The following is a 27,824-nucleotide window of genomic DNA, read 5'->3' on the forward strand; positions in this document are numbered from 1 at the left end:
AAGTTCCTGCTGGCTACACCAGTGGAACTGTTATAACCACGTGGCCCGCAGTGCCACATCCTCTTATGGCACTTATCATGCTTTGTTGTGACTTGTTTAACAGTCTGTCAAGCCCACATGATTTTAAGCTTTCATGAGGTCATGGACCGGGAATGTCTTATTCATCTTGTATGCTCAGCATCTAGCCCACCACCTGGCTAAATAGGTACCTGACAAATCTTTTTTGTAGTTTTATGGTTTTATTAACCCAAATATGATGTGCACATAAGCTGTCTATTCATTTTTTTCGCCGTGCAGCCTGGCATTGGGATTGGTGACTCTGAGGGCCAGCTGGGCTGCTCTTTCCACAACGGCTTTGCAGTTCTTGGAGAAGACACTGTGAGCAATTTCTGCACAGTAAGATTTACTGTACATCAGCAGCACTTCAAGCTCCTTGACACCGTGGACTAGGAACTTCTGGGAGCCACTGGGCAGCATGTGCTTTGTTTTCTTGTTGCTCTTGTAACCAATTCTGGGCATCAAGATCTGGCCCTTGAATCTCCTGCACACCCTATTGTCAATGACTCTAGGTTTCTGCCAGTTGCACTTAATTTTGACATACTGGTCTAACTGGTGCCAGATAAACTTCTTGGTCCTCTTTTTAATGACCCTGGGCTTCACCAGAGGTCCGAGGGCAGCTATGATGCCAACAGGAAATGGCTGTCACAGGCAGCGCCAAGGAAGAGAAGGCCTGATAAATTTTTGTTAAATGAATAAATGAATGCCTTTGGTAGACCTAATCAAGAGTAGTGGAAAACACTAATTTCTCTCAGACTATGTTTAGACTTTTTCTGGAGACTCCTTATAGCTTAACACATTGTGGGGCCCAACTAGAGAATGTGAATGAAAACACAGAATGACAGATTTTAAGTCTGCAGATTCCTAAATGTCCTTTTCTTCTGAACATTCTGCCACAAAGAGCAGGCATCAAAGTCCCCACCTAAATAACTGAGATACGAGAAGAAGAATCATTCCCTCATTTTAACCAAGAAGGGAGAACAATGGAAACATCATTGCAGGCAGATGACCACTCGCAAGCTCACCTGATGCGCAATTCTCGTAACTGGTTCCTTCGGGTCCAACCACGTGAGGCATGATACTGCACTGGATGACCAGCACTAGGTAGCTCTCTCTGGATCCCAGAGAAGGCAGACGACTTCTTGTTGGCCAGTATCTTTGGAGGATAAGGTTTCTTAACTGCACCATCCCTAAAAGACCTTAAATTTGAGGAGTAACGGGGAAAAGGGAGAATCAAATTATCTCTGTATGTGATGCAAATCTCTTTTAATGCACAAGTGAAATTAAATAGATAAGCTCAATGAGACAGACTGATAAATATGGACAATAAGTAGCCCAATCTCAGATAGAAATACCTGCCATTCACAATGGTGTGTCAAACATCCCCAAGGCTACCCTAGGTTCAGTGATGATTAGAAAGAAGGACTCAGAAGGGGAACCTGAGTGGCTCAGTCAGTTAAGCGTCCGACTTCAGTCATGATCTCTCAGTTTGTGAATTCGAGCCCCGCATTGGGCTCTGTGCTGACAGCTCAGAGCCTGGAGCTTACTTTGGATTCTGTCTCCCTCTCTCTCTCTGGCTTCCCCCCATCACGCTCTGTCTCTCTCCTTCAAAGATTAACAAACATTAAAAAAAAAAAAAGGACTCAGTACTTGCATATAGTTATACTCATAGCTATGATTTATTACAGCAAGAGGACACAAAGCAAAATCAGAAAAGAGAAAAGGGGAATGGGGCAAAGGCTGCTAGAAATCAAATGCATGCTTCCAAGAGTCCTCTGCCAGGGTAGTCACATAGGATACCCTTAATTCCCCCAGCATCAAACTGTGTGAACATGTGTGAAGTATTGTCTATCAGGGAAGCTTTTTAGAGACTCAATGCCCGAAGTTTTTACTGGGTGCTGGTCCTACAGGCACCCTCTACCGATCACATACCAAAATTCTAGACTCCTAGAAGGAGAGCAGGTATTCAGCATATACCACATTGTTTGCACAAACAGTTCAGGCACAGTTAACTATCCTTATCAGTTGGGGATTGGTGAGAACCCTCTTCAAATCTAAGTTCCTAGACACATCAGGGGCCAACCTTGTAAGCAGGACATTCTTTTCTTTTTTCTTTTTTTTAAATGTTTATATTGTTTGGAGAGAGAAAGAGCACAGAGAGAGGGAGACAGTGGATCTGAAGTGGGCTCCACACTGACAGCAGGGAGCCTGATGTGAGACTTGAACTCCTGAACCACAAGATCATAACCTGAAGAGAAGTCAGACCCTCAACTGACTGAGTCACCCAGGCTCCCCTCTTTTATCTTACGTTTTTTTTTTAATATAGGACTTGAACTCACAACCCTGAGATCATGACCCGAGCTGAGATCAAGAGTCAGATGCTTAACTGACTGAGCCACCCAGGTACCCCTGCAAGCAGGACTTTCTTTTTTTTTTTTTTTTTTTTAATTTTTTTTTTTCAACGTTTATTTATTTTTGGGACAGAGAGAGACAGAGCATGAACGGGGGAGGGGCAGCGAGAGAGGGAGACACAGAATCGGAAACAGGCTTCAGGCTCTGAGCCATCAGCCCAGAGCCTGACGCGGGGCTCGAACTCACGGACTGCGAGGTCGTGACCTGGCTGAAGTCGGACGCTTAACCGACTGCGCCACCTAGGCGCCCCAGGACTTTCTAAGAATAGTAGTCTCCAGCCTGCAATGTTAATTCTTTTTTGCATAGATAGAAAACAAAAATAGAGAAGATCAAAAAGAAAAGTTAGTTCTTTAAAAACACTAATAAAATTGACAAATAGTCAATTAAACTGGTCAAGAAGAGAGAGAAAAAGCCAAATAAATCAATATAAGGGGGAAAAAGGAAACATCATTACAGATCCTAAGAATATACTTGTAAACAACTTGATACAAATAATATGAAGATGCAGGTAAAATGGATAGACAGCTACAAAAAAAAAGTTATCAAAACCACACAAGAAGTATAAAATATGAACAGTCCAATAACCATTAGCAACAATAAACAGTAATAAAAACCTTCCCACAAAGAAAACTCTAGGCCTAGATGATTTGTTGTCAAAATTTAAGGAAAAATTCATGCCAATCTCACATAAACTACTCTGAGAACTCTTTTTTAAAAAAGGAACACTACCCACCCAAAATCTATATAAAATTAGGTGGTTTTAGGAGACTAGCCATAACCTTAACACAAAACCTAACAAGGACATTTGAAGAAAGAAAAATTTATATCAATCTCATTAATGAATATATACATAAAAATCTAAACAAAATAGCAGCCAACTTAAGTCAGCAACATAGAAAAAGGATAATATAATATGAGGGAGGATTAATTCCAGAAACAGAGAAGGTTAATTAATATTAGAAAATTCAACCATGAAGGGGAGCTTGGCTGGCTCAGTGGGTGGAGAGTGCAACTCTTGCTCTCAGGGTTGTGAGGTCAAGCCCCACACTGGGTGTGGGGACTGCTTAAAAATAAAACCTTAAAAAAAAGAAAAGAAAAGAAAAATCAACCATTAAGATAATCATATAGGGGACAATCATATAGGGTGGCTCAGTTGGTTAAGCATCCATCTCTTGGTTTCAGCTCAGGTCATGATATCATGGCTCATGGTTCATGGTTCATGAGTTTGAGCCCTGTGTCAGTCTCTTTGGTGACAGCACATAGCCTGTTTGGGATCTCCCTCTCTCTCTGCCCCTCCACTGCTTGCACACATACTCTCCCTCTCAAAATAAATATTAAATAAACATTAAATAAAGATTTAAAAAATAAAAGACAATCATATAGTCATTTCAATAGATGCAGAAAACAGAGTTGACTAAAAAATTTTCAATAACCATTCATGACAAAAATCTTACACTAGCCTTAATCTACTGAGGGCTATCTAAGAAAAACTTATGCAGATACCATACTTAAGGTGAAACACTGACAGCTTTCCCTTGGAGATTATGAATATGACAAGTAAGACCAATACCATTTCTGTACAACATTGTACTGGAGGTCCTGGCTGGCAGACTAAGGCACAAAAGAGAAACTATAGTCATAAAGATTAAAGAGGGGGCAATAAAGTGTCATTTTGCATATGACATGATTATGCATGTAGAAAACCCCAAAAAACCTACAGGTATATTACTAAAATTTATAAGAATCTATCAAGACTATTTGATACAAAGTCAATATCAAAAATGTATATACAGTCGATTCTTGTTACTTGCAGTATTCTATCAAGTCACCTCAAACGCTCCATGACATGGGTCAGAAGAATCAATATTGTTAAAATATCTTTACTACCCAAAGCCATCTACAGATTCAATGCAATCCTTATGAAAATTCCTGTGGCATTTTTCACAGAAATAGAACAAATAATTCTAAAATGTGTATGGAACCAAGAAAGACCTTGTAGTCAAAGCAATCCTGAGAAAAAAGAACAAAGCTGGAGACCCCCTGGTCCCTGATTTCAAACTATATTACAAACCTATAGTTATCAAAACAGTATGGCATTGGCATAAAAACAGACATACAGAACAATGAAACAGAATAGAGAGCCCAGAAATAAACTCATGCATATATAGTCAATTAATTTATGACAAAGGAACCAAGAATATATACAGTGGAGGAAAGTTTCTTTAATAAATGATGTTGGGAAAACTGGACAGCTACATGCAAAAGAATAAAGCTGGACCACTATCTTACACCATACACAAAAATTTACTCAAAATGAATTAAAGATGTGAACATAAGACATGGAACTATAAAACTCCTAGAAGAAAACATAAATGGTAAGCTCCTTGACACTGGTCTCAGTACTGATTTTTTTGGATTTGACACCAAAAGCAAAAGCAACAAAAGCAAAAATCAACACATGGGACTAAATCAAACTAAAAACCTTCTTCACAGCAACTGAAATAATCAAAATGCAAAAACAATCTACTGAATGAAAAAAAATATTTGCAAATCATATGTCTGATAAGGGGTTAATACCCAAAGTATATAAAGAACTCCTACAACTCAACAGCAAAAAATAAAAATAAAAAAACAAAACAATCCAATTTACAAATGGGCAGATGTGGGGAAACAGGTTCAAGAATTCCTTATACTTACATAAATGAGTTAAAAAAGCTTAAGGCTGAAAGTCGCCACCACAGGGTGAAAGTGCCCAAGGTTAGTTAGCAAGATATTATAATGGGATCACAAGTAACTCGTTATAGTAAACTACTTTCCATCTGGCACCAATATACTATTGTGCTCTGATCACAAATGCCACTTGCCACCCAGGCCCTTGCTCTTTACACACACAAGTTAATGATTACTACCTGACTATTTTCTTCACGTCACCACATGTGTAAGATCATGAGAGCTCAATAAATACAGAGACAAAATCCCATTCGGGGCTCTTGTCTCCTCCCAGACATTAGCCTTTCTCTTATTCAATTCTGCATCCACTCTCTTGCAGGACAAGAGAGAACTCCAGACTCATAGTTTGCAACAGGCAGAGAATCTCAATAGACATGTGTCCAAAGAAGACATGCAAATGGTGGACAGGTACATGAAAAGATGCTCAACATACCTAATCATCAGGGTAATGCACACCAAAACCACAATGAGCGGTGCCTGGGTGGCTCAGTATGTTAAGTGACTGACTCTTAGTTTCATCTCAGCTCATGATCTCATAGTTGTGAAACTGAGACCCACATTGGGCTCTGCACTGAGTGCAGCGCCTGCTCTCAGTGCAGAGCCTTCTTAGGACTCTCCCTCTCTTTTGCCCTTCCCTTGCACTCATGCACACTTTCTCTCTCTCTCTCTAAATAAATAAATAAACTTTTTAAAAACCCACAATGAGATACCACCTCACACTTGTGAGAACAGCTGTATCAAAAATATAAGAAATAATAACCGTTGGTGAGGATGTGGAGAAAACAACACCCTTGTACACTATTGGTGGAAATGCAAACTCCAGGAGCCACTGTGGAACACAATATGGAAGTTCCTCAAAAAATTTAAGATAGACTGCTCCTGACTCATCGCCGTTTGTCTTATTGAGGAACAAGTCGTTCAGGAAGCCATGATACAGCCATGGCTTCTAAAGACACCAGGAAGACACCCATGGAACAAGAGGTGGCAATTCTCCAAATTAGAATTACTATAACCAGCCACAATGTAAAATCTTTGGAGAAGGTATGTGCTGACTTGATCAGAGGCACAAAAGAAAAGTGAAAGGACCAGTTTGGATGCCTACCAAGACTCTCAGAATCATTACAAGAGAAACTCCTTGTGGTGACGGTTCTAAGACTTGAGATCGTTTTCATATGAGGATCCATAAGCGACTCATTGATTTGCACAATCCTTCTGAGATTTTTAAACAGATTACTTTCATCAGTATTGAGCCAGGAATTGAGGTTGACATCACCATTACAGATGCTTAAATCAACCTTTTTAATAAATTGATTATAAGGTAAAAGAAAAATTAAAAATAGACCTACCATATGATCTAGCAATTCCACTTCTGAGGATTTATCTGAAGTAACTCTAAAAGATATACACACGGGGCGCCTGGGTGGCTCAGTTGGTTAAGCGTCCGACTTCGGCTCAGGTCATGATCTCGCGGTCCGTGAGTTCGAGCCCCGCGTCAGGCTCTGTGCTGACCGCTCAGAGCCTGGAGCCTGTTTCAGATCCTGTGTCTCCCTCTCGCTCTGACCCTCCCCCGCTCATGCTCTGTCTCTCTCTGTCTCAAAAATAAATAAACGTTAAAAAAAAAATTTAAAAGATATACACAACCCCATGTTCACTATAGCATATACATATGTATATATATATAGCATATATTATAAAGGAATAAGACGGAAATAACTTGTGTCCACTGGCAGGTAAATGACCAAAGAAATTGTGGTAATAATATATACAATAGGATATTCTTCAGTCATAAAAAAGGATGGAATCCTGCCGTTTGCAGTATCAGTGGCCTTGAGGGCACTGTGCTAAGTGAAACAAGTCATACAGAGAAAGACAAATGCCATATGATTTTGCTTATATGTGGAATCTTAAAACAAAACAAAAAACAAAATAACAAGCTCACAGATACACAGAACAGATTGGTGGTTGCCAGAGGTGGGGTGGGTGGTCAAAACAGGTGCCGGGAGTCAAAAGCTACAAACTGCTAGTTATAAAATAAATAAGTCATGGGGATATAATGTACAGCATGGTGACTATGGTTAATAACACTAGACTGCATATTTGAAAGTTGCTAAGAGAGTAAATCTTAAAAGTTCTCATCACAAAAAAATTCTGTAATTACGTATGATGAAAGATGTTAACTAGACACCGTAGTGAGCATTTTGCAATATATACACAGAAATCATTATGCTGTATACCCGAAACTAACATAATGTTGTACATCAATTATACCTCAATAAAAACAAAGGAAAAGAAAGGGCAAAGCATTCCTTGTACCATCTCAGTAGAGAATGTGCCTGTTGAGCAAGTCAAATTTTATAAGGCTCTACACGTCTCAATAACTCTGAGAGTGCTGAGAAAACACCAAGAGATTTAGGGGAAAAGAAATTTTGGAGATTGTGTGAATTCAGAAATTCAGAATCTGTGTATTTCTATAAACTAACAAAAATAAAACTATTTAGATTTATATACGGTTTTCAAACCATAAACACCAAGCACAGGAGTAAATCTAACGAAAGTTGTAAACATTTGGGGCACCTGGCTGGTTCAGTCGGTAGAGCACGTGACTCTTGATCTTGGAGTTATGATTTTAAGCCCCATGTTGGGTGTAGTGATTACTGGGGGGGGGTAAGGTTGTAAACATTCTTACAGGGAAAATTTTAGGACTCACCAAAATACAATTATTTTTCCCAATCTGATCTATATCTTCAAAGTAATCCCAATTAAAACCCCAACAGTTTTTGTTTTATGTGAAGGGGAAAAGACTTGAAAGTTGATTCTGAAGCTTATATATAATTGCAAAGATCAAGAATAGCTTACAGACAGTCTTTTAAAAATACTAGGTTAGGAGGGCACCTGGGTGACTCAGTCGGTTAAACATCTGACTTCGGCTCAGGTCATGACCTCATGGTTTATGAGTTCAAGCCCCACATGGGGCTCTCTGCTGTCAGCGTAGAGTCCACTTCAGATCCTCTGTCTCCCTCTCTCTCTCTCTCTCTTCCCCTCCCCCACTCATGCATGCACCCTCTCTCAAAAATAAATAAACATACCACAAACCAGCAGAAGACAGGATATAATAAAGATAAGAGCAAAAATCAATGCTATCGAAACCAAAAAAATAAAAACAAACAAAAAAACAACAATAGAACAGATCAATGAAACCAGAAACTGGTCCTTTAAGAGAATTAACAAAATTGATAAATCACTAGGCAGTCTGATCAAAAAGAAAAAGGAAGGACCCAAATAAATAAAATCAAGAATGAAAGAGGAGAGATCACAACGAACACAGCAGAAATAAAAACAATAATAAGAGAATATTATGAGCAATTATATGCCAATAAAATGGGCAATCTGGAAGAAATGGACAACTTCCTAGAAACATACACAACACCAAAACTAAAACAGGGAGAAATAGAAAATTTGAACAGACCCATAATCAGTAAGGAAATCGAATTAGTAATCAAAAATCTCCCAAAAAACAAGAGACCAGGGCCAGATGACTTTCCAGGGGAATTCTACCAAACATCTAAGGAAGAATTAACACCTATTCTCTTGAAGTTGTCCCAAAAAATAGAAATGGAAGGAAAAAACTTCCAAACTCATTCTACGAAGCCAGCATTACCTTGATTCCAAAACCAGACAGAGACCCCACAAAAAGGAGAACTATAGACCAATTTCCCTGATGAACATGGAGGCAAAAACCCTCAACAAGATATTAGCCAACTGGCTCCAACATCACATTAAAAAAATTATTCACCACAACCAAATGGGATTTATACCTGGGATACAAATCCCAGGGTTGGTTCAATATCCACAAAACAATGTGATTCATCATATCAATAAAAGAAAGGACAAGAACCATATGATCCTCTAAACAGATGCATAGAAAGCATTTGACAAAATACGGCATCCTTTCTTGATAAAAACCCTCAAGAAAGTAGGGATAAAAGGATCATACCTCGAGATCATAAAAGCCATATATGAACGACCCAACGCTAATATCATTCTCAATGGAGAAAAACTGAGAGCTTTCCCCCTAAGGTCAGGAACAAGACAGGGATGTCCACTCTCGCCACTGTTATTCAACATAGTATTGGAAGTCTTAGCCTGTGCAATCAGACAACACAAAAAAATAAAAGGCATCCAAATTGGCTAGGAGGAGGTCAAACTTTCACTCTTCGCAGATGACATGATACTCTGTATGGAAAACCCTAAAAATTCCACCAAAAGACTGCCAGAACTGATTCATGAATTCAGCAAAGTGACAGGATATAAAATCAATGCACAGAAATCGGTTGCATTCCTATATACCAACGATGAAGCAACAGAAAGAGAAATCAAGGAATCGATCCCATTTACAATTGCACCAAAAACTATAAAATACTTAGGAATAAATCTAACCAAAGAGGTGAAAAATCTATATGCTGAAAACTATAGAAAGCTTATGAAAGAAATTGAAGAAGACACAAAAAAATGGAAAAAGATTCCATCCTCATGGATTGGAAGAACAAATATTGTTAAAATGTCAATACTACCCAAAGCAATCTACATATTCAATGCAATCCCTATCAAAATAACACCAGCATTCTTCACAGAGCTATAACAAACAATCCTAAAATTTTTATGGAACCAGAAAAGACCCCAAATAGCCAAAGCAATCTTGAAAAAGAAAACCAAAGCAGGAGGTAACCACAATCCCAGACTTCAAACTATACTACAAAGCTGTAATCATCAAGACACTATGGTACTGGCACAAGAACAGACACTCAGATCAATGGAACAGAATAGAGAACCCAGAAATGGACCCACAAACGTGTAGCCAACTAATCTTTGACAAAGCATGAAAAAATATCCAATGGAATAAAGACAGTCTCTTCAGCAAGTGGTGCTGGGAAAACTGGACAGCGACATGCAGAAGAATGAACCTGGACCACTTTCTTACACCATCACAAAAATAAACTCAAAATGGATGAAAGACCTAAATGTAAGACAGGAAGCCATCAAAATCCTTGAGGGGAAAGTAGGCAAAAACCTCTTTGATCTTCGCCGCAGCAACTTCTTACTCAACATGTCTCCAGAGGCAAGGGAAACAAAAGCAAAAATGAACTACTGGGACCTCATCAAAATAAAAAGCTTCTGCCTAGTGAAGGAAACAATCAGCAAAAATAAAAGGCAACCGTCAGAATGGGAGAAGATATTTGCAAATGACATATCAGATAAAGGGTTAATATCCAAAGTCTATAAAGAACTTATCAAACTCAACATCCAAAAAATAAATAATCCAGTGAAGAAATGGGCAAAAGGCATGAACAGACATTTCTCCATAGAAGACATCCAGATGGCCAACTGACACATGAAAAAATGCTCAACTTCACTCATCATCAGGAAAATACAAATCAAAACCACAATGAGATACGACCTTACACCTGTCAGAATGGCTAACATTAACAACTCAGGCAACAACAGATGTTGGTGAAGATGCGGAGAAAGAGGATCTCTTTTGCATTGTTGGTGGCAATGCAAGCTGGTACAGCCACTGTGGAAAACAGTATGGAGGTTCCTCAAAAAACTAAAAATAGAACTACCTTATGACCCAGCAATTGCACTACTAGGTATTTATCCAAGGGATACAGGGGTGCTGTTTCAAAGGAACACATGCACCCCCATGTTTATAGCAACACTACAGACAATAGCCAAAGTATGGAAAGAGCCCAAATGTCCACTGATGGATGAATGGATAAAGAAGATGTGGTATATATATATACAATGGAGTATTACTCAGCAATCAAAAAGAATGAAATCTTGCCATCTGCAACTACGTGGATGGAACTGGAGGGTATTATACTAAGGGAAATTAGAGAAAGACAAATATCATATGACTTCACTCATATGAGAACTTTAAGAGACACAACAAATGAACATAAGGGAAGGGAAACAAAAATAATATAAAAACAGGGAGGGGGACAAAACATAAGAGACTCATACATATGGAGAACAAACAGAGGGTTACAGGAGGAGGTGTGGGAGGGCGGATGGGCTAAATGGGTAAGGGGCACCAAGGAATCTACTCCTGAAATCATTGTTGCACTATATGCTAACTAATTTGGATGTAAATTAAAAATAAATAAAGTTAAAACTTAAAAATAAACAAACGAACAAACATTTAAAAAAACTGAAAAATACAAAAAGGCTCAGGGTGCCTGGTAGCTGTTGGTTAAGCATCCAACTCAGGTCATGATCTCATGGTTTGTAAATCCGAGCCCCATGTCAGGCTCTGTGCTGACAGTGTGGAGCCTGCTTTGGATTCTCTCTCTCCTTCTCTCTCTACCCCTCCCCTGCTTGGTCTCTCTCAAAAATAAATAAATAAACTTAAAAAAAAAAAAAGGCTCTGGTCCTGGTCTCATGGTCTCACAATCAATGAGGCTGACCCCCACATCAGGCTCCACACCCAGTGTGGAGAGCTTAGGATTCTCTCTCTTCCTCTGCCCCTCCTTTGCTCAGGCATGCTCTCTCAGGAAAAAAAAAAAATTAAAAAAATTACTAGGTGAGACCTTACTTAAATTTAAATCTCAGGCTTTACTGTCAAGCTATATAATCAGGACACAGTGATTTTGTAGCAGAGACAAATCAACCACGGGCACAAAGTAGAAGCCCAGAAACAGACCTTAGCTTAAATGGACCCTTGATGAATGATAAAGGTGAGGATACAGAGAAGTCCTTCCAGTAAACTGTGCTGGCACAACTGGATATCCACATGGAAAAAAAAGAAACTCACATGACACACAAAAATCACTTTCAAATGGTCTAGAGAAAGAAGTATGAATGGCAAAATAATAAAGCAGTGAAGGCAATACAGAGTATCTTCATGACCTCAGGAAATGAAAAGATCCCTTAAAACATGACAGAAAAGATATATAAAAAAGACCGATCATTTTTACTAAGTTAAAGTTTAAAACACTGTAATTCATCAAAAGATACCAGAGTGAAAAAAGTGAGCCACAAAGAGGGAGAAGATACAGATGCCTCAAAATAGGTCCTAAACAGCAACAGGAATTAGGAAATATAAATATAAAGCACAGTGAGCTATGACTACACCCCCACCACAAAGCACAGTGTTGGTGAGATGTGGGGTAACAAATCCAAACATGGTCAGTGAGAGCACAAACTAGTACAACCAATTTACAAAGCCATTACCTCGCAAAATGGAAGATTCTCTTATCTTTTGACCAGCAACCTGTTCCCAATTATATACCTAAAATAATGGTTATCAGAGTGTGACCCCTGGACCAACAGCATCAACCGAGAACTTACTTGAAATACAAATTGAGCATGACTCCAGACCTACTGAATCAGAAACTGATGGTAGAATCCGGCAATCCTGTTTACCAAGCCCACCATGGCATTCTGATGCAGGCTCAAACTTGAGAACCACTGTGTGCTAAACTATGCACATGAGAGTGTTCATCATGTTCAAAAACTGGAAACAGCCCAAATGCCCATCAACAGAATGGATAAATTGTGGAATATTCTTATAATGTGGTATTATAGAACAAGAAAAATGAGCAAGCTACAACTATAGACAATAACATGAAGGAATCTTGAAACCTTGAGAGAGGTACCTGGGTGGGTGGCTCAGTCGATTAAGGGTGTGACTCAGTTTCAGCTCAGGTCATGGTTTCATGGTTTGTGAGTTCAAGCCCAACACTGGGCTCTGCACTGTCAGGGCAGAGCCTGCTTGGGATTCTCCCTCTGCCCCTCCCCTGCTCCCCTTACTCTCTCTCTCTCAAAATAAATAAATCAACATTAAAAAAAAATCTTGAGAGAAAAAATTCGAGACACAAAAGAATACATACAATTTCATTTATATAAAGGCAGAGGCCAAACTAAACTATATTATTTGGTAATGCAACTTAACTGGTAAAAATGTAAACAAATTTGAGAAAATGATTACTATTAAGGTAGAACAGTGGTTTACTCTAGGAAAGAAGGAGTGGGTGTGATTAGGAAAGGATATGTAAAAAAAAAAAAAAAATCACTATTTTTTTTAAAAAAAAAAAAAGGAAAGGATACGTAAAAGTGACTTCTGAGGTATTGACAATATGCTATTTCTTTACCCGGGGTGGGGGATGATGATTACATGTTTATTTCAAAATTATATAATTAACAGTACACTTTATGCACCTTTCTGCACCTGTGTTATATCTAACAGTTTAATTTTTTTTTTTAAGCAAACATATTCCCTTCTCAAGGTCCCACATCTAAAGCAGTACAGTAATTAGCGAAACTAAACAAGAGTTAGAGGTCACAGAACTTCATTTTAAGCCATGGTTAACTTGCTTCAGAGGATGAAATAAGGCAGGCCTGCAGAGTACTCTACAGATTATACAGTAAACATAGTCAGGGTGCTGGATCCCTTTTCTGTGGGATCAGGAAGGGCAGACCTCAGCAGCTATGCTGGAACTCTTGTGACCCTCCTCCAAGTCCCAGTGGATTAGGACAGAAGAAGAAACCTGAGTCACACCGGACCAACCAGATTCATTCTCCCAGGACTGAATTTTGAGCTGAGATACAGACTGAACAGGCTTTGGAGGCTGAAGTACCAATAAGGACCACTCAGAGGAAGAGTCCAAACCACTGCTGAATAGGTTTCTCCCATTATACCCTGGCTTCTACCTTGCCCCCAAGGCCTAATAGATTCTATAAAAAATTTCTACAGGTTAGTTAGCATCATCGGCTACAAGCAGTAAAAACCCAGTTCAAATTAGCTTAAGGAAAAAAGAGTATAACCGTAACAACCCTTCAACAAAATTGACAAGCTAGGGAAAAAAAGAGAGAGAGAGAAGATATAGATCACTAAAAGTAGGAATAAAAGAGAGGGCATTACCACTGACTTCTCATAAATTAAAAGAATTATAAAGGAGGAGACCCTGGGCGGCTCAGCTTGGTTAGTAAACCGCAGTCTTTCTCGTAAATTCCTTCCTTTCGTCAAGGTTAGCCAGAGCTGATTCTGCTATTTGGAATCAAAAGAACCTTAGTATAGGCTATAAGCAACCATGGTAAGAAGTAGGAGAAAGATACAACAGCCAGTGAGCCTTAATGTTAGAACTTCTAACCTCAGGATTCCCCAAACACCAAAAAAGGAATGTTAAGAGAAATCAAAACTCCTGGGGAAAGGGAGGGCCCAGAGCACCATCCAGCATCCGGACCACAGCTGCTCCGTCTTGCACCACAAACAGCAATTCCCAGCCCTTCTTCCCTGGCACTCACACCAGTGTCCCCACAACATATGAGATGTTCAAGATGAAGCATAAGGTGGCTGTACTCAGGGTGCCCCAGAGCTCAGGTCCTGTGGCAACTACTGTGATTCACATCAAGACATAGGTGCCCGTCCACATTGTCTGGTCCCTGTTCAACACAGTCTTCATGAACTTGTGCTGCCTGGCCTTCATGGCATTCACCTACTTCATGAAGTCTAAGTACCGAAAGATGGCGGGTGATGCTGGGGCCCAGGTCTACACCTCCACCACCAAGTGCCTGAACATCTGGGTCCTGGGCTTGGGCCTCCTTCTGACCATTACAATACATTATTACTTTCACCACTGGCTCACTGACAATTTTCGAAGCAATTTCAGAGATCATAAAACATTACAGAAGCTATTAGCAGCTGCCAATAGCCTGAGGCTCTCACTCCTTCCACAGCATTTTATATACATGTCAGTCTACAATTGAATTCAATAAAGCACTTGTGTGTGTGTGGGGGGGGGGGGGGTGGATAACTTCCACGGGAAAATCGTCATTCTTGCTCAAAATAAAAATTTTAATGACAGATATTTTCACACACTCAAAATGGTTTTGAACTGTAACATAAAGTATGAAATGTGCATTATACTCTACATTCTAGATGAGAAACCTAAAACAACAAAAAAATCCTTACCTGAAGTTCCTTTCTCACCATTCATGATTTAGGAAAAAAAAACTACTTATTTATTATTTATTATTTTTATAGACAAAATGTTTACAGGTTTTTATACGGGCCATAATTTCAGTTATCTTTTTTTTTTTTTTTTTGTCAAGTCCTATTACTCACCTAGAGTCCACCTTCCTCTGCATTCTCTGCTTAATTCCTTTTGTATGGAAATTTGACCAGCGGCTTGATATATGCTTCTTAGTGAGCAGATTCTTCATGAATCAAAAAAGTCTTTTATCTTCCCCTTTTAAGAAAAAGAAGGAAAAGGAGAGTAAATTACCTGAAACCTATTAGCAGCCACATTTCTGAACAGGTACATGCCAGCTTCTAATCTCCTGCCCTCCCTTAACTCAACAACAGATGAACATAGCAAGTCTGAATTTTTTTTACTTGCATTTTTGAAAAGTTATAAGAAAGGAAACTGGGAGGAGAGAAAATGACACCAAAAGGCTATAACTGGCAGCACCCCTGGATGGCTCAGCCAGTTAAGCATCCAACTCTTGATTTTGGCTCAGGTCATAATCTCATGGCTCCTGAGATCAAGCCCAGGGTAGAGCTCCATGCTGTCAGTGCAGAGCCTGCTTGGGATTCTCTCACCCTCCCTCTCTGCCCCTCCCCAACTCATGCTTGCTCTCTCTAAATAAACAAACATTAAAAAAAAAAAAAGGCTGTAAGTGGCTCATTCTTCCTGTCCAGGTGATGTTACAAGACCTCCAACTTCCCTTCATAAGAACACCAGCAGAAGACAAGATTTCTTATTTTTTGCCTAGACTAATTGGTTGTTACGTATAAGAATCTCCAAGCCAGAAGGGCGTCTAGGTGGCTCAGTTTGTTAAGTGTCCGACTTCGGCTCAGGTCATGATCTCGTGGTTCGTGAGTTTGAGCCCTATGTCAGGCTCTGTAATGACAGCTTAGAGCCTGGAGCCTACTTCAGATTCTGTGTCTCCCTCTCTCTCTGCCCCTCCCCTATTCACACTCTGTTTCTCTCTCTCAAAAATAAACATTAAAAAATTTTTTTTAAGAATCTCCAGGCTGGGAATGCAAGCTGGTGCAGCCACTGTGGAAAACAGTATGGAGGTTCCTCAAAAAACTAAAAACAGAACTACCTTATGACCCAGCAATTGCACTACTAAGTATTTATCCAAGGGATACAGGGGTGCTGTTTTGAAGGAACACATGTACCCCCATGTTTATAGCAGCACTATCAAAAATAGCCAAAGTATGGAAAGAGCCCAAATGCCCATCGATGGATGAATGGATAAAGAAAATGTGGTATATATATACAGTGGAGTATCACTCAGCAATCAAAAAGAATGAAATCTTGCCATTTGCAACTAGGTGGATGGAACTGGAAGGTATTATGCTAAGTGAAATTAGTCAGTCAGAGAAAGACAAAAATCATATGACTTCACTCATATGAGGACTTTAAGAGACACAACAGATGAACGTTAAGGGAAGGGAAACAAAAATAATATAAAAACAGGGAGGGGGACAAAACAGAAGAGACTCATAAATATGGAAAACAAACTGAGGGTTATGGGGGGGGTTGTGGGATGGCGGATGGGCTAAATGGGTGAGGGGCACCAAGGAATCTACTCCTGAAATCATTGTTGCACTATATGCTAACTAATTTGGATGTAAATTTAAAAAAATAATAAAAAATAAAACAAGTTAAAATAAAAAATAAATTTAAATAAATTAAAAAAAAAAAAAGAATCTCCAGGCAGTTTTTGGTCAATAGTAAATTACTATATACAGTCCCCATTTTCAGTGGGTGATAATTTCTACTAGTTATATTCATTACAAACTAAGTAACATGTTTTTATTTATTTCTTTTTTTCTTTAATGTTTATTTATAGGAGAGAGAGAGAGAGAGCAGAGGAGGGGCAGAGAGAAAAAGACAGAGGCAGAATGTGAAGCAGGCTCCAGGCTCTGAGCTGTCAGCACAGAGCCCGACATGGGGCTTGAACTCACAAACCACGAGATCATGACCTGAGTCTAAGTCAGCCGCTCAACCGACTGAGCCACCCAGGCACCCCTTATTTATTTCTTGATGCAAACACTAGCCATGTTGTGGGTTGGATTGCGTCCTCCCCAAAGATATGCTAGAGTCCCAACCCCTAGTACCTATGAATGTGACCTGATTTGGAAATAGAATCTTTGCAGATGTAATTCAGATGAGATCACACTGGAATAAGGTGGGCCCTTAATCCAATATGATTGGCATCCTTATAAACAAAGATGAGAAACAGGGACAGATATACACAAAAGGAGAATGCCATGTGAATACAGACACACAGGGAGAACAGCATGTGATGATGAAAGCAGAGACTGGAATGATGTGTCCATAAGCCAAGGAACACCAAGGGCTGCTGGCAAGGAACACCAAGGGCTAAGAAAAGCACATGGAACAGACCCTCTTCCAGAGCCTTCAGAAAGAGGATGGCCCTGTTGACATCTTGATTTCAGATTTCTGGCTTCCAGAACTATGAGACAATACATTTCTGTTGTTTTTAAGCCACCCAGTGTATACCATTTTGTCACAGCAGCCTTTGGAAACTAATTCAAGTAGTAAGACAAAGGAGTAAGATTTAAGTACATGGTGGAGGAAAAGCTAATAGGGTGGACTTGTCCTATGTCGAGTAATTGTGAGGCATTCGTAAAAAGACATTCATTCTAAAAGAATAAAATCACCCTTATAATCAAGGTCATATATTTCAATGACAATCAGAAAAGGAATTAGCTAGAGAAGAGAGTTAATCTGTACAAAAAATAGTCCTTACTGACATCAAACATTTGTCCTCCTACTCTTTCTAGTATCACATTCCAAGTAACAAAGGTCACCATTAGCGACTATTTCTGTAAATTAAAGGATAATCAAATAGGGATTTTTGGCTAAATACTGTTATAATAAATGGGTCATTGCCTTGGGTATATGTCTTGTTATAATGATTCCATGGAATATTATCTGCGGCCAAAGATTCCCTTTTGTTATATACTCTGTGCCAACATTCCAACTACTTGTGACTATCTGCTTTCCCTACTAGAATATAAATCCCATGAAAACAGGAAAACAGAAACATATCTGACCTTCTTACCACTATATCTCCAATATCTAAAGCAATGTCTGGAACTTGACAGATGAGATATATAAATACCGGAAAGACCCAGACAGATCTCAGTAAGGGTATGTATGAATATGAACTTGCTCCTGAGTTGGAATACACATAATAACCAAATACAAAAGATAATCCAAGAAAAACAAGATTAGTAGGGGTGGACTCCCAGTTAAACCTATATATTGACATCCTAAGATGATAGTAAAGGATAAAAGGGTATAAACCCTAAGGTCCAAGAGATAGGAGAAGAGATCATAGAAAAGATTTCCACAAATCTTTGCAAGAAAAAGGAGGAAAATTAACTGGCCTAACATTTTGAGAAGTGAATATCTACAGTGTGGGATACAAAAGACAGCAGGCCCATAGAATCCCAGAAGAGCTGAGAACTAGAAGGAATAAGGAATGGCTCCCACAATCATAGCTATAGGCCACAAATGAGGGGACTGAATGAAAGTCTATATGGTGAGCATTTGGGGGCCCTGGTCTCCTCCCAACCCCTGCCAGACAGGGTATCCAACTCCTTCTCCACACTCTGCTTCCAGAATTCTGACAGCTAGACTGGTACCTCCCAATCAGGGAGGAGATGGGAAGATGGGAAGGAGTCAGGAGAGATGGGAAGAATTTTTGCAGAAGATGCTAAGAACGAACAGCCCTAAAGATTCTCATACCCGTGCCCACCTCCCTCAGTGAAAACGTAGGCTTGCCCTTAGAGAAAAGCTCACAAACCTACAAGTCCTGCTCAGACACTAGGAGCTTCCAAATCATTTCTCAGTTGCTGACACTTAAGTACGCATGGACAATCAAGAATCACAAGACATGTAGATGTGACCTCCAATAAGATGTGACCTCCAATTCCAAAAACAGGAATCTGAGGAAGTGCCACAACCTATGACGTATTCCTGCCAAGAACTTGAATCTAAATATCAACAAGCCTCATCTACAATGAAGTACCAGCTTATAAAAAATGGAGGGAACAAATAAAAATGATTCTGCAATCTGCAAAATCAATGATGTAGGAAACCGCAAGACTAACAACCAGTTCCTTCAATAAGTGAACAGCAAAGGAAAGAGAGGGAAACTTCTACATTAAAAGACACTAAAGGGGTGCCTCACTGGCTCAGTCAGGGGAACATGTGACTCAATCTTGGATTGTGAGTTCAAGCCCCACGTTGGGGGTAGAGATTACTTTAAAAATTAGGGGCGCCTGGGTGGCGCAGTTGGTTAAGCGTCCGACTTCAGCCAGGTCACGATCTCGCGGTCCGTGAGTTCGAGCCCCGCATCAGGCTCTGGGCTGATGGCTCAGAGCCTGGAGCCTGTTTCCGATTCTGTGTCTCCCTCTCTCTCTGCCCCTCCCTCATTCATGCTCCGTCTCTCTCTGTCCCAAAAATAAATAAACGTTGAAAAAAAAAAATTTAAAAATTAAAAAAAAAAAAAAAAGACACTTAAGATGCATAGCAACCAAATGCAACATATGGACTTTGACTTTGGATCTTGATTTTCGACCTTGATTTTAACAATCTAACTACAAACCAACTGTCAGACAAAAAACATGAAACAGGGATGCCTGGCTGGCTCAGTTGGAAGAGTGTGTGATCCTTGATCCTGGGGTTGTGAGTCCAAGCCCGACGCTGGTGTAGAGATTATTAAAAATAAATAAATAAACTTTGGGGGCACCTGAGTGGGTCCACTGGTTAAGCATCCAACTCTTAATTCGGCTCAGGTCTTGAACTCAGTGTTATGAGTTCAAGCCCCACTTTGGGCTCCACACTGGGCAAGAAGCCTACTTTAAAAAAGAAAAAAGAAAAAAGAAAAATAAACTTAAAAAAACATGGAACAATCAGGGACATTTAAACTTTTTTTTTTTTTTTTTTTGAGAGAGAGAGAGAGAGAACACATGAGCAGGGGAGGGGCAGAGACAGAGGGGAACAGAGGATTTGAAGCAGGCTCTGTGCTGACAGCTGAGAGCCTGATGCAGGGCCCGAACTCACTAACCATAAGATCATAGCCTGAACCAAAGTTAGAAGGTTAACTGACTGAGCCAACCAGGCACCCCTAAACTTTTTCTACACTAAAAAATATTTTAATAAGTTATTAAGGAATTACCATTAAGGTTTTTACTGTGATAGCAGTGTTGGTTGTTTTTTAAAACAGCACCTCATCTTTTACAGAATATACCAAAAAAATTACAGATAAGATAGGATAAATTTGAGCACTAAAATTGTTAAGGACAGTAATAAAACCCATAGAATAAAATGGCTATTCATGAGTCAATGCTGAAAATAAACAAATGAAGAGACAGATACATGTGGGAGAAGGGAGCGCTCATCCATACACAGAATGTTCACTGAGAAATGTGGAAGAGGTAGGGTTGAAAAAACCCCATCTTGCAACCATCATGAAGGAAAAGACTTTTTAAAATGGGAGGGAAAGTAGTAAACGTGGATAAAGGTATATGGGGGGGGTTTCTCTGTGATGGGTACATATTATAAGTGCTTGAAACATTTCATAACAAAATGTTTCTTAAAATTCTGGATGAAACAAAGACAATATGGGGAACACAAGAAAAAACCACCAACAACAAAAAGACAACTCTTATAGTTAATATCCTCAAAAACATAAAGAGTACATACTATAGAATAATATAATCCATTGAATAAAATAAGGGTTTTTTGTTTGTTTGTTTGTTTGTTTGTTTGGGGACAGAGAGAGACAGAGCATGAACGGGGGAGGGGCAGAGAGAGAGGGAGACACAGAATCGGAAGCAGGCTCCAGGATCTGAGCCATCAGCCCAGAGCCTGACGCGGGGCTCGAACTCACGGACCGCGAGATTGTGACCTGGCTGAAGTCGGACGCTTAACCAACTGCTCCACCCAGGAGCCCCTAAAATAAGGGTTATTTAAAAGAAAACAAAAGAAGAACAAGAAACAGGAGAGCTAAAACATTAGAAGGTGGCTGATAACATTGAAGAAATGTCCCAGAAAGAGAAAGGGAGGGGGGAATGACAAAAGGAAAAAAAAAGTTAGAAAATCAGAGGCTCAATCCAGGGGATCAGATATGCAACTAGCAGGTATTCCAGAGAGAGATGAGAGTGAAAGAGGAAGACATGATCAAAGAAATAAGAAGAAAGTCTCTCAAAATTGAAATAAATCCTCAGATGAGAGGTCCTGCAGAGAGGCTAAATGTCAGAGTAGATCAAACACTTTTTCCCACGTGCAGGGAGAAAAAGCTTAGGCTACCCGGTTCTTGAGAAGTTACAGGAAAACTAGACATTGTCAAAATTAAAAACAGTTGTGTTTCAAAGGACACCATCAAGGAAGTGAAAACACCACTCACTGAATGGGAGAAAATATTTGCAGATCTGCTAAGAGACACATCTAGTTTATATTTTTAAAAATTCCTACAACTCCATAAAAAAAAAAACCCAATTTAAAAATGGACAAGGGATATGAATAGACATTTCTCCAAAGAAAATACATAAATGGCCAATAAGCACATTACAGATGTTCAACATTATTAGCCATCAGGAAAATGCAAATCAAATAAGATAACCATTAGGATGGCTGTAATCAAAAAGACAAAGATTAGGGCACCTGGCTGGCTCAGTTGGAGGGAGCAATGTGATCTCAGGGTCTTGAATTCAAGTCCCATGTTGGGTGTAGAGATTAAACTTCAAAATAAAAAGACAAAAAGATAATAAGTGTTGGTGAGGATGTAGAGAAAGTGAAACCCTCATACACTGATGGTGATAATATAAAAAGGTGCAAGCCACTTTGGAAAACTGGCAGTTCCTCTAAAAGATAAATACAGTTACCATTCGATCCAGCAGTTCCATTCCTATGTACGTAGCCAAAAGAACTGAAAACAAACATCTATACAAAAACTTGTACATGAATGTTCACGGCGACATTAATAATAACCAAAAAAGTGAAAACCCAAATGTCCATCAACTCATGGATGGGCAAACAAAATATGGTATAACCATACCATGAAATATTATGCAACCATAAAAAGAAACACAGTACTGTTACATGTTAAAATATGGTTGCATGCTAAAACATGGTAAGTGAAAGAAGCCAATTACAAAGACCTATAACATCATACAATTCCAATTATATGAAATGTCCAGAACAGATAAATCTATGAGTCATAAAGTAAATTCCTGGCTGTCTAGGGCTGGGAGGATTGAAGGGAAAAGGGAATTACTACTAACAAATAAGGGTTTCTTTTTTGGATGGTGAAAATGTTCTAAAATTGAGTATGGTGAGATGGTTGCATAACAGTAGATTTAAAAAATACTGAACACTTTCAATTAGTGAATTGTATCATATGTGACTTACATCACAATAAAGCTGTTTAAGGAAGAAAAAGAGAAGGAGGAAGTAGAAGTAGCAGTTATTACAGGAAAAGGTATCCCAAAAACCAAGGAAGCAAATTAAGGGGGAAAAAACGGGAATACAGGCAAGAATGAATTCAATACAATATCAAAAAGAAGAAAATCCCAGGATAGATGTGAAAAGAAGTCTCCAGATTAGAACTGAGTACAGCAGGCGCAGAGCAACCAGTTCAGATTAGAGAAGAGGAGGATCTCCAAGAAAGAGAGGAAATTGACATTTTTAGAGTAATTTTGCAGAAAATTACTGATAGGCATAAAAGAAATGCTGAATCACTCAGAAAAAAAAAAAGTAGTGATCTGTGTATGGAATACCAGGCAAATGAGAAAAGAAGATAATTATTAATTCTCAGAAAAAATAATGGGATGGACAAGAAAGAGTTGCAGTACTCTATTTGATTTAGCTATGAAATGTTATAGAACATTGATCATTAATTTAAAAAAAATTTTTTGCTAGGTTTATTTATTTATTGAGAGAGAGAGAAAGAGAGCGTGTGCGTGCACACCTGAGCGGGGGAGGGGCAGAGAGAGAGAGAGGGAGATAAAGAGAATCCCAAGCAGGCTCCTCACCATCAGTGCAGAGCCTGATGCGGGGCTCAAACTCACCAACCATGAGATCAGACCTGAGTCCAAAACCAAGAGTCAGATGCTTAACCAACTGAGCCACCCGGGAGCCCCGACCATTAATTTAACATTAAATTAACACATAACCACAATGGCGATACGATGGAAGGAAAACTGAGCTAAGCACTTATCTTCCACAAGAAGCAGTCAATACTTTATGTGTAAAACTAAAAAATCAGGAAATATCACCCATAAGGATATTTACTTCCAAGTTCTAGAAGAGCCAGAGAAAGAGCTAGCAGAATGGATATTATAACTGGGGAATAGGGCTATTTTCTATTACAAACTTTTAATATTAGTTTTTAAAAATCACGTATATTTGCCCACTGCCGGCGGGTCTTCTCGAGGCGCGAGGCCTGAGGGCTCGGCCTCCTCGGTTGAGCGGCGAGAGCATGTCCTTCCGACGAAGTTAACTTCTTAAAGAAGTTTCTACAGTATTTTGTGGCTGCTAACAATGAGAAATGAGTGATCCTACGAAAGAAAAGCGAAGAAAGGACTATATTTATATCTTAAGCCCCAGAATAAGTTTCAACTACTTCTTCCAGGAAGGCTTCTCTGACATTAGAAGTCTCATACCTTCAACGCACTTAGGCGGGTACCACTAAATCTAAAACGAATAGACCAAAAACAAAACAAAACAAAACACCACTAATGAAGCGGGTACTCTGTGCCAAGTATAGATGGTGCTAAGCATTTTTCATTAATTACCTGCTTTTTAACAACCACCTGAACGGGCGGTAGCCATTTCATTTTACCAACGAAGTATCTAATTGAGGTAACTAGCTAAGCTGTAGGGCTGGTACTCACGTCCCTAACACCATCCGTTCAACATTGACTGCATCTACACAGAGGTTGACAGGAAACCTGACTAGCCTCTTATGAAATAAAAACGAAGCATTCATTGGTCTCCCACTGCTGGAGAGGCTTCACGGTTTTTGCTCTGTTGGGCCCTTCGGGGATCAGACGGGGACCCGAGGTCTGTGCACAGAAGTCCCTGGCCCGGCCACGCAGCAGGGAACCGCGCAAGCTAAAGAGCCTTACCCGGACGCACGCACCCAAACCCGCCTTCAGCGCACCAGAATCGCGGGAGGATGCGGCGCCCCGGGGCCTGAGCAACAAGTCGCTGACCGGAAGCAGCCCCGGACGAGAAGGACGCGAGCTCCGCGCTGGGCGAGAAAGGCGGATTCCGCGAGTCCTACGCGCTCTCTTCACACCTCTTCCACACCCGAATCACAGTCAGTGGGTAGGCAGCACCGCTTGCACTTACTTCTAGGGAAGGAAGCGGAGGCTCAGAGAGGAGAGTAGGTTACTGGGCCCAACTCGGAGGGACATGCTCTCGCCGCCCAACCGAGGAGGCCGAGCCACTCACAAGCTGGGGACGATTCGATCCAGCCTCATACCTGGACAAGCCGAGCCCTCAGGCCTCGCGCCTCCAGAAGCCCCGGCGGGAGTGGGCAGACGTAGCTGGCGCTGCCCTAGCCCCCCCGCGGCCACCGCCTGCCTCGGCGCTTCCCGCGCCTCTGCTCTGGAGTCTTACGCCGGCCCCGCCTCCGTCTCCACGGTGACGCGGCGAGCGTGTGAGACGCCCCATCTGGGACCCTGTAGTTCGCGCAGCCTCCGTCCGGTAGATGACACGCCTCCCTCTGGCAGTCGAGGGGCACCTGCAATGCCGAGCTGGTCCCAAGGTGTGGGGGGGAATGCATCGTTTGGGCAACCCCAAGGAGAGTTTTCGGCCTCCTGGCCCATTCGCTTCTTTCACAGCTCAGCTTCCTACAGCTACTTTTAGACAAGGGTAGGAGCTGTTTCGAAGCGGATCTCGGAGCTACGCCTCGTGCGGCAAGCACTAGGTATGAGGTTTCCGTCTGGTGGCCCACGATGACGAAGGTTCTCCTCCCCCCACCCCCCACCTTCAGGCTACCGCGTGAGCCTCTCTGGCTCTTGGTTCTCCACGGTGCGTTCCCAGGGAGTGCGAGCCAGCTCCCAAGGACTAGGGCGCGCACGCGTGGACCAGGGACGTAGTCAATCTGGAAGGGTGAGGGAGGGAGAGGTCTTTCCGCAGCCCCCGAATTTAATTTATCCCCAGCTGGTATCTTCTCTTAACTCTTCCTTTAAAATTGTAATTAGCAATCACTAATTGTTAGTAAATAGTCGTTAAATTTTTTTAAATGAGTCTATTCCGATCTTTTAAAAATAGGGGTGAGAGAAAGTAGGTGGGGCATCTTTGTATGCTTTTCTCCTATGCTTTATAAAACATTTGAAAGCACATGAGATTTCTGGTGGAGAGAGCAAAGGCTAGCATTTTGTACTTAAATGCTTGGAAGATTATATGTTACAAACATGAGGTAAAATAACTTGTTGAATATCCCTGGATTAGAATCACGCAGGTAATTTGCATTTCTGCTCTGCTTTTTACGTGTGCTAATTTTTGTTGCCAAAAACAAGTTGTTTAAAAGACGTTCCACTTTAGCTGGACACGTGAAACCAATCTTTTAGGGATGACTAATTGAGTGAGTTTCAAAGTCCTAATTAACACTAACATTTACTAAAATTAGTCCTATGAGTACTTTATACTTTCTAGATGATTTGTGGATACTTTATTCCTGTCATGTGCCTTTACTACCAACAACTCTAACTTAGGAAGGGTTATTTTCATTTGAGTTATTATGATGCATATAATTACTCCTGCCAGGAAAGATTAGAACATAACTGTATAGAATAATAGTGCGGTAGCACTTGCATGATTTCATCCGTTTCTGTTTTAAGTACTTCCCATAAATAAAATCAAAGATATAAAGTTCCAGAAAGGGTAGAGGCTCTGCAAAGAATTTGTTGTGTGGTCTTTTTTCTTTTTTTTAATGTTTATTTTTGAGAGAGAGACAGAATGTGAGTGGGGGAGAGAGAGAGGGAGGCACAGAATCTGAAGCAGACTCCAGGCTTTGAGTTGTCAACACAGAGTCAGTCACGGAGCTCGAACTCAGAACTGTGAGGTCATGACCTGAGCCTATGTTGGATGCTCAACCAACTGAGCCATGCAGGTGCCCCTGTTGTGTGGTCTTCTAAAAGTCCCTTAATTTCTTTATGGTCTTTAACCTGAGTACATGATGCCACATACCTGTGAAACTTGAAATTTTATTTACTTGGAACCAGGGATTACCCTTGGAGCAGGAAAAAATGAACAAGAAAAAGCCCACTTAGAGAGGTGCTGGGTAGTTGAGGTGTAATCCCAACTGAGATGAGGCTGCTCTCAAAATTACCCGGTTTTTAGTATTTTCATGTGCTTCTCTACTGCCCTTGGACTGCTAATTTCCCCAACAGTCTGAACTTTTGAGTCCCCTTATGCCAAACTTTGAGCCAACAATTGAACCTAAACTAAGACCTTACAAATATGTATTAAAGAACAAGAGTAATTTCTCTTATTCTCTCAAAGAGGCTTCTCATACTGATATTTGAAAATTCATTATTAACTGCAAAGAGGGGCATTGTAGAATTACAAACTATCATTCTTACCAAGGAGAATGATACTCGTAAGCTACAATGAAACAAGGACTTGCAAGCATCTAGCTTTGCATGGCACAGGTGAAAGACATTTATAGATGCCCTCCTTTATTTATTACCTTTATTCCCAGGTACTAATTTGCTTCTCTTTTCACAAGGACAAATTGAGTCTCTGAAAGATAAGGGAGTTAAGACCAAGGTTCTACAAGGTACTGAAGAAGAGCCTGGTGGAAGACTGCATCCCAACTAGAGCAGAGGGCCCAGAAAATTAGCACCAGGCCTCTATCATGGTAGCTACATTGCCTTGAGCAGATTTTGTGTGTATTTGTGGTAATTTGAAAATATGCCCACTAATTCTTTGACACTTCTCCCATATAAAAGTAGTCTAAGTCCCCTCCCCTTGGTGACTTCTATCTAAGGAGCAGATAGTTTCTTGTGGCAGAACAGCGAGTGGCTCTAAGGCTAGATTAGAAAAGACAATTCAGCAACCGGCTGCCCTCGGAATCCTGGCACTATGTTGTAAGAAAAGCTCAGGTCACAGAGAGAAGCCATGTGTAAACTTCCATCCAACTGCTCCAGTAGTCCCAGCTGACAGCCACCATCAAACACCAAATATGTGAGTAAGCAAGCCACTAAATGATCCTAGCCCCAAGCTTTCCACCTATTAAATGGAGCAGAGACCATTTAGTTCTAGCTGTCCCCAGTAGAACTGGCCTAAATTGAAGGTTTGGGTACAAAATAAATATTGAGCTAAGCCACTGGAGTTTGGGGATGGTTGATTATACAGCCATACTTGACTAGAGCAATTTTTTTAATGTTGTCTCTAATTCCCACTATAAGCCTGAAAAATAGGTACTGCTGTCCCTTTTTGACAGAGGAGTAAACAGGTCCAGGAAGGTGAAATGACTGGCTTAGGTTTCACACTAAGTGGCAGAGCCAGGATTTAAGAGCTTGAAAGAATAGGCCTTCTTCACTACTCCTGAGAGCAGTGGGA

The 27,824-nt window shown here is 40.4% G+C and overlaps 1 protein-coding gene and 3 pseudogenes across 1 annotated transcript in view; 2 read left to right on the plus strand and 2 right to left on the minus strand.

The window, feature by feature from the left end:
• The window catches only part of SFI1 (SFI1 centrin binding protein), a 104,841-nt gene extending 79,706 nt beyond the window's left edge, over positions 1 to 25,135 (minus strand). Inside the window, exons 1-4 of the mRNA XM_086682034.1 lie at positions 24,736 to 25,135; positions 24,377 to 24,604; positions 15,323 to 15,446; positions 1,083 to 1,256 (exon numbers count right to left, since the gene is read on the minus strand). Of these exons, the coding sequence (XP_086538160.1) occupies positions 1,083 to 1,256; positions 15,323 to 15,420 (272 nt within the window). The 5' untranslated portion in view covers positions 15,421 to 15,446; positions 24,377 to 24,604; positions 24,736 to 25,135. The remainder of the gene's footprint in view (positions 1 to 1,082; positions 1,257 to 15,322; positions 15,447 to 24,376; positions 24,605 to 24,735) is intronic.
• LOC112870363 (large ribosomal subunit protein eL32 pseudogene) lies at positions 220 to 1,011 on the minus strand (annotated as a pseudogene).
• Positions 6,110 to 6,489, plus strand: LOC112870257 (small ribosomal subunit protein uS10 pseudogene; annotated as a pseudogene).
• LOC147575398 (putative dispanin subfamily A member 2d pseudogene) lies at positions 14,332 to 14,896 on the plus strand (annotated as a pseudogene).
• Positions 25,136 to 27,824: the final 2,689 nt, after the last annotated feature.

Source organism: Puma concolor, chromosome D3 (genome assembly GCF_028749965.1).
Source record: "Puma concolor isolate L17-30 chromosome D3, mPumCon1.1.hap2, whole genome shotgun sequence".
NCBI classification, from domain to species: Eukaryota; Metazoa; Chordata; class Mammalia; order Carnivora; family Felidae; genus Puma; species Puma concolor.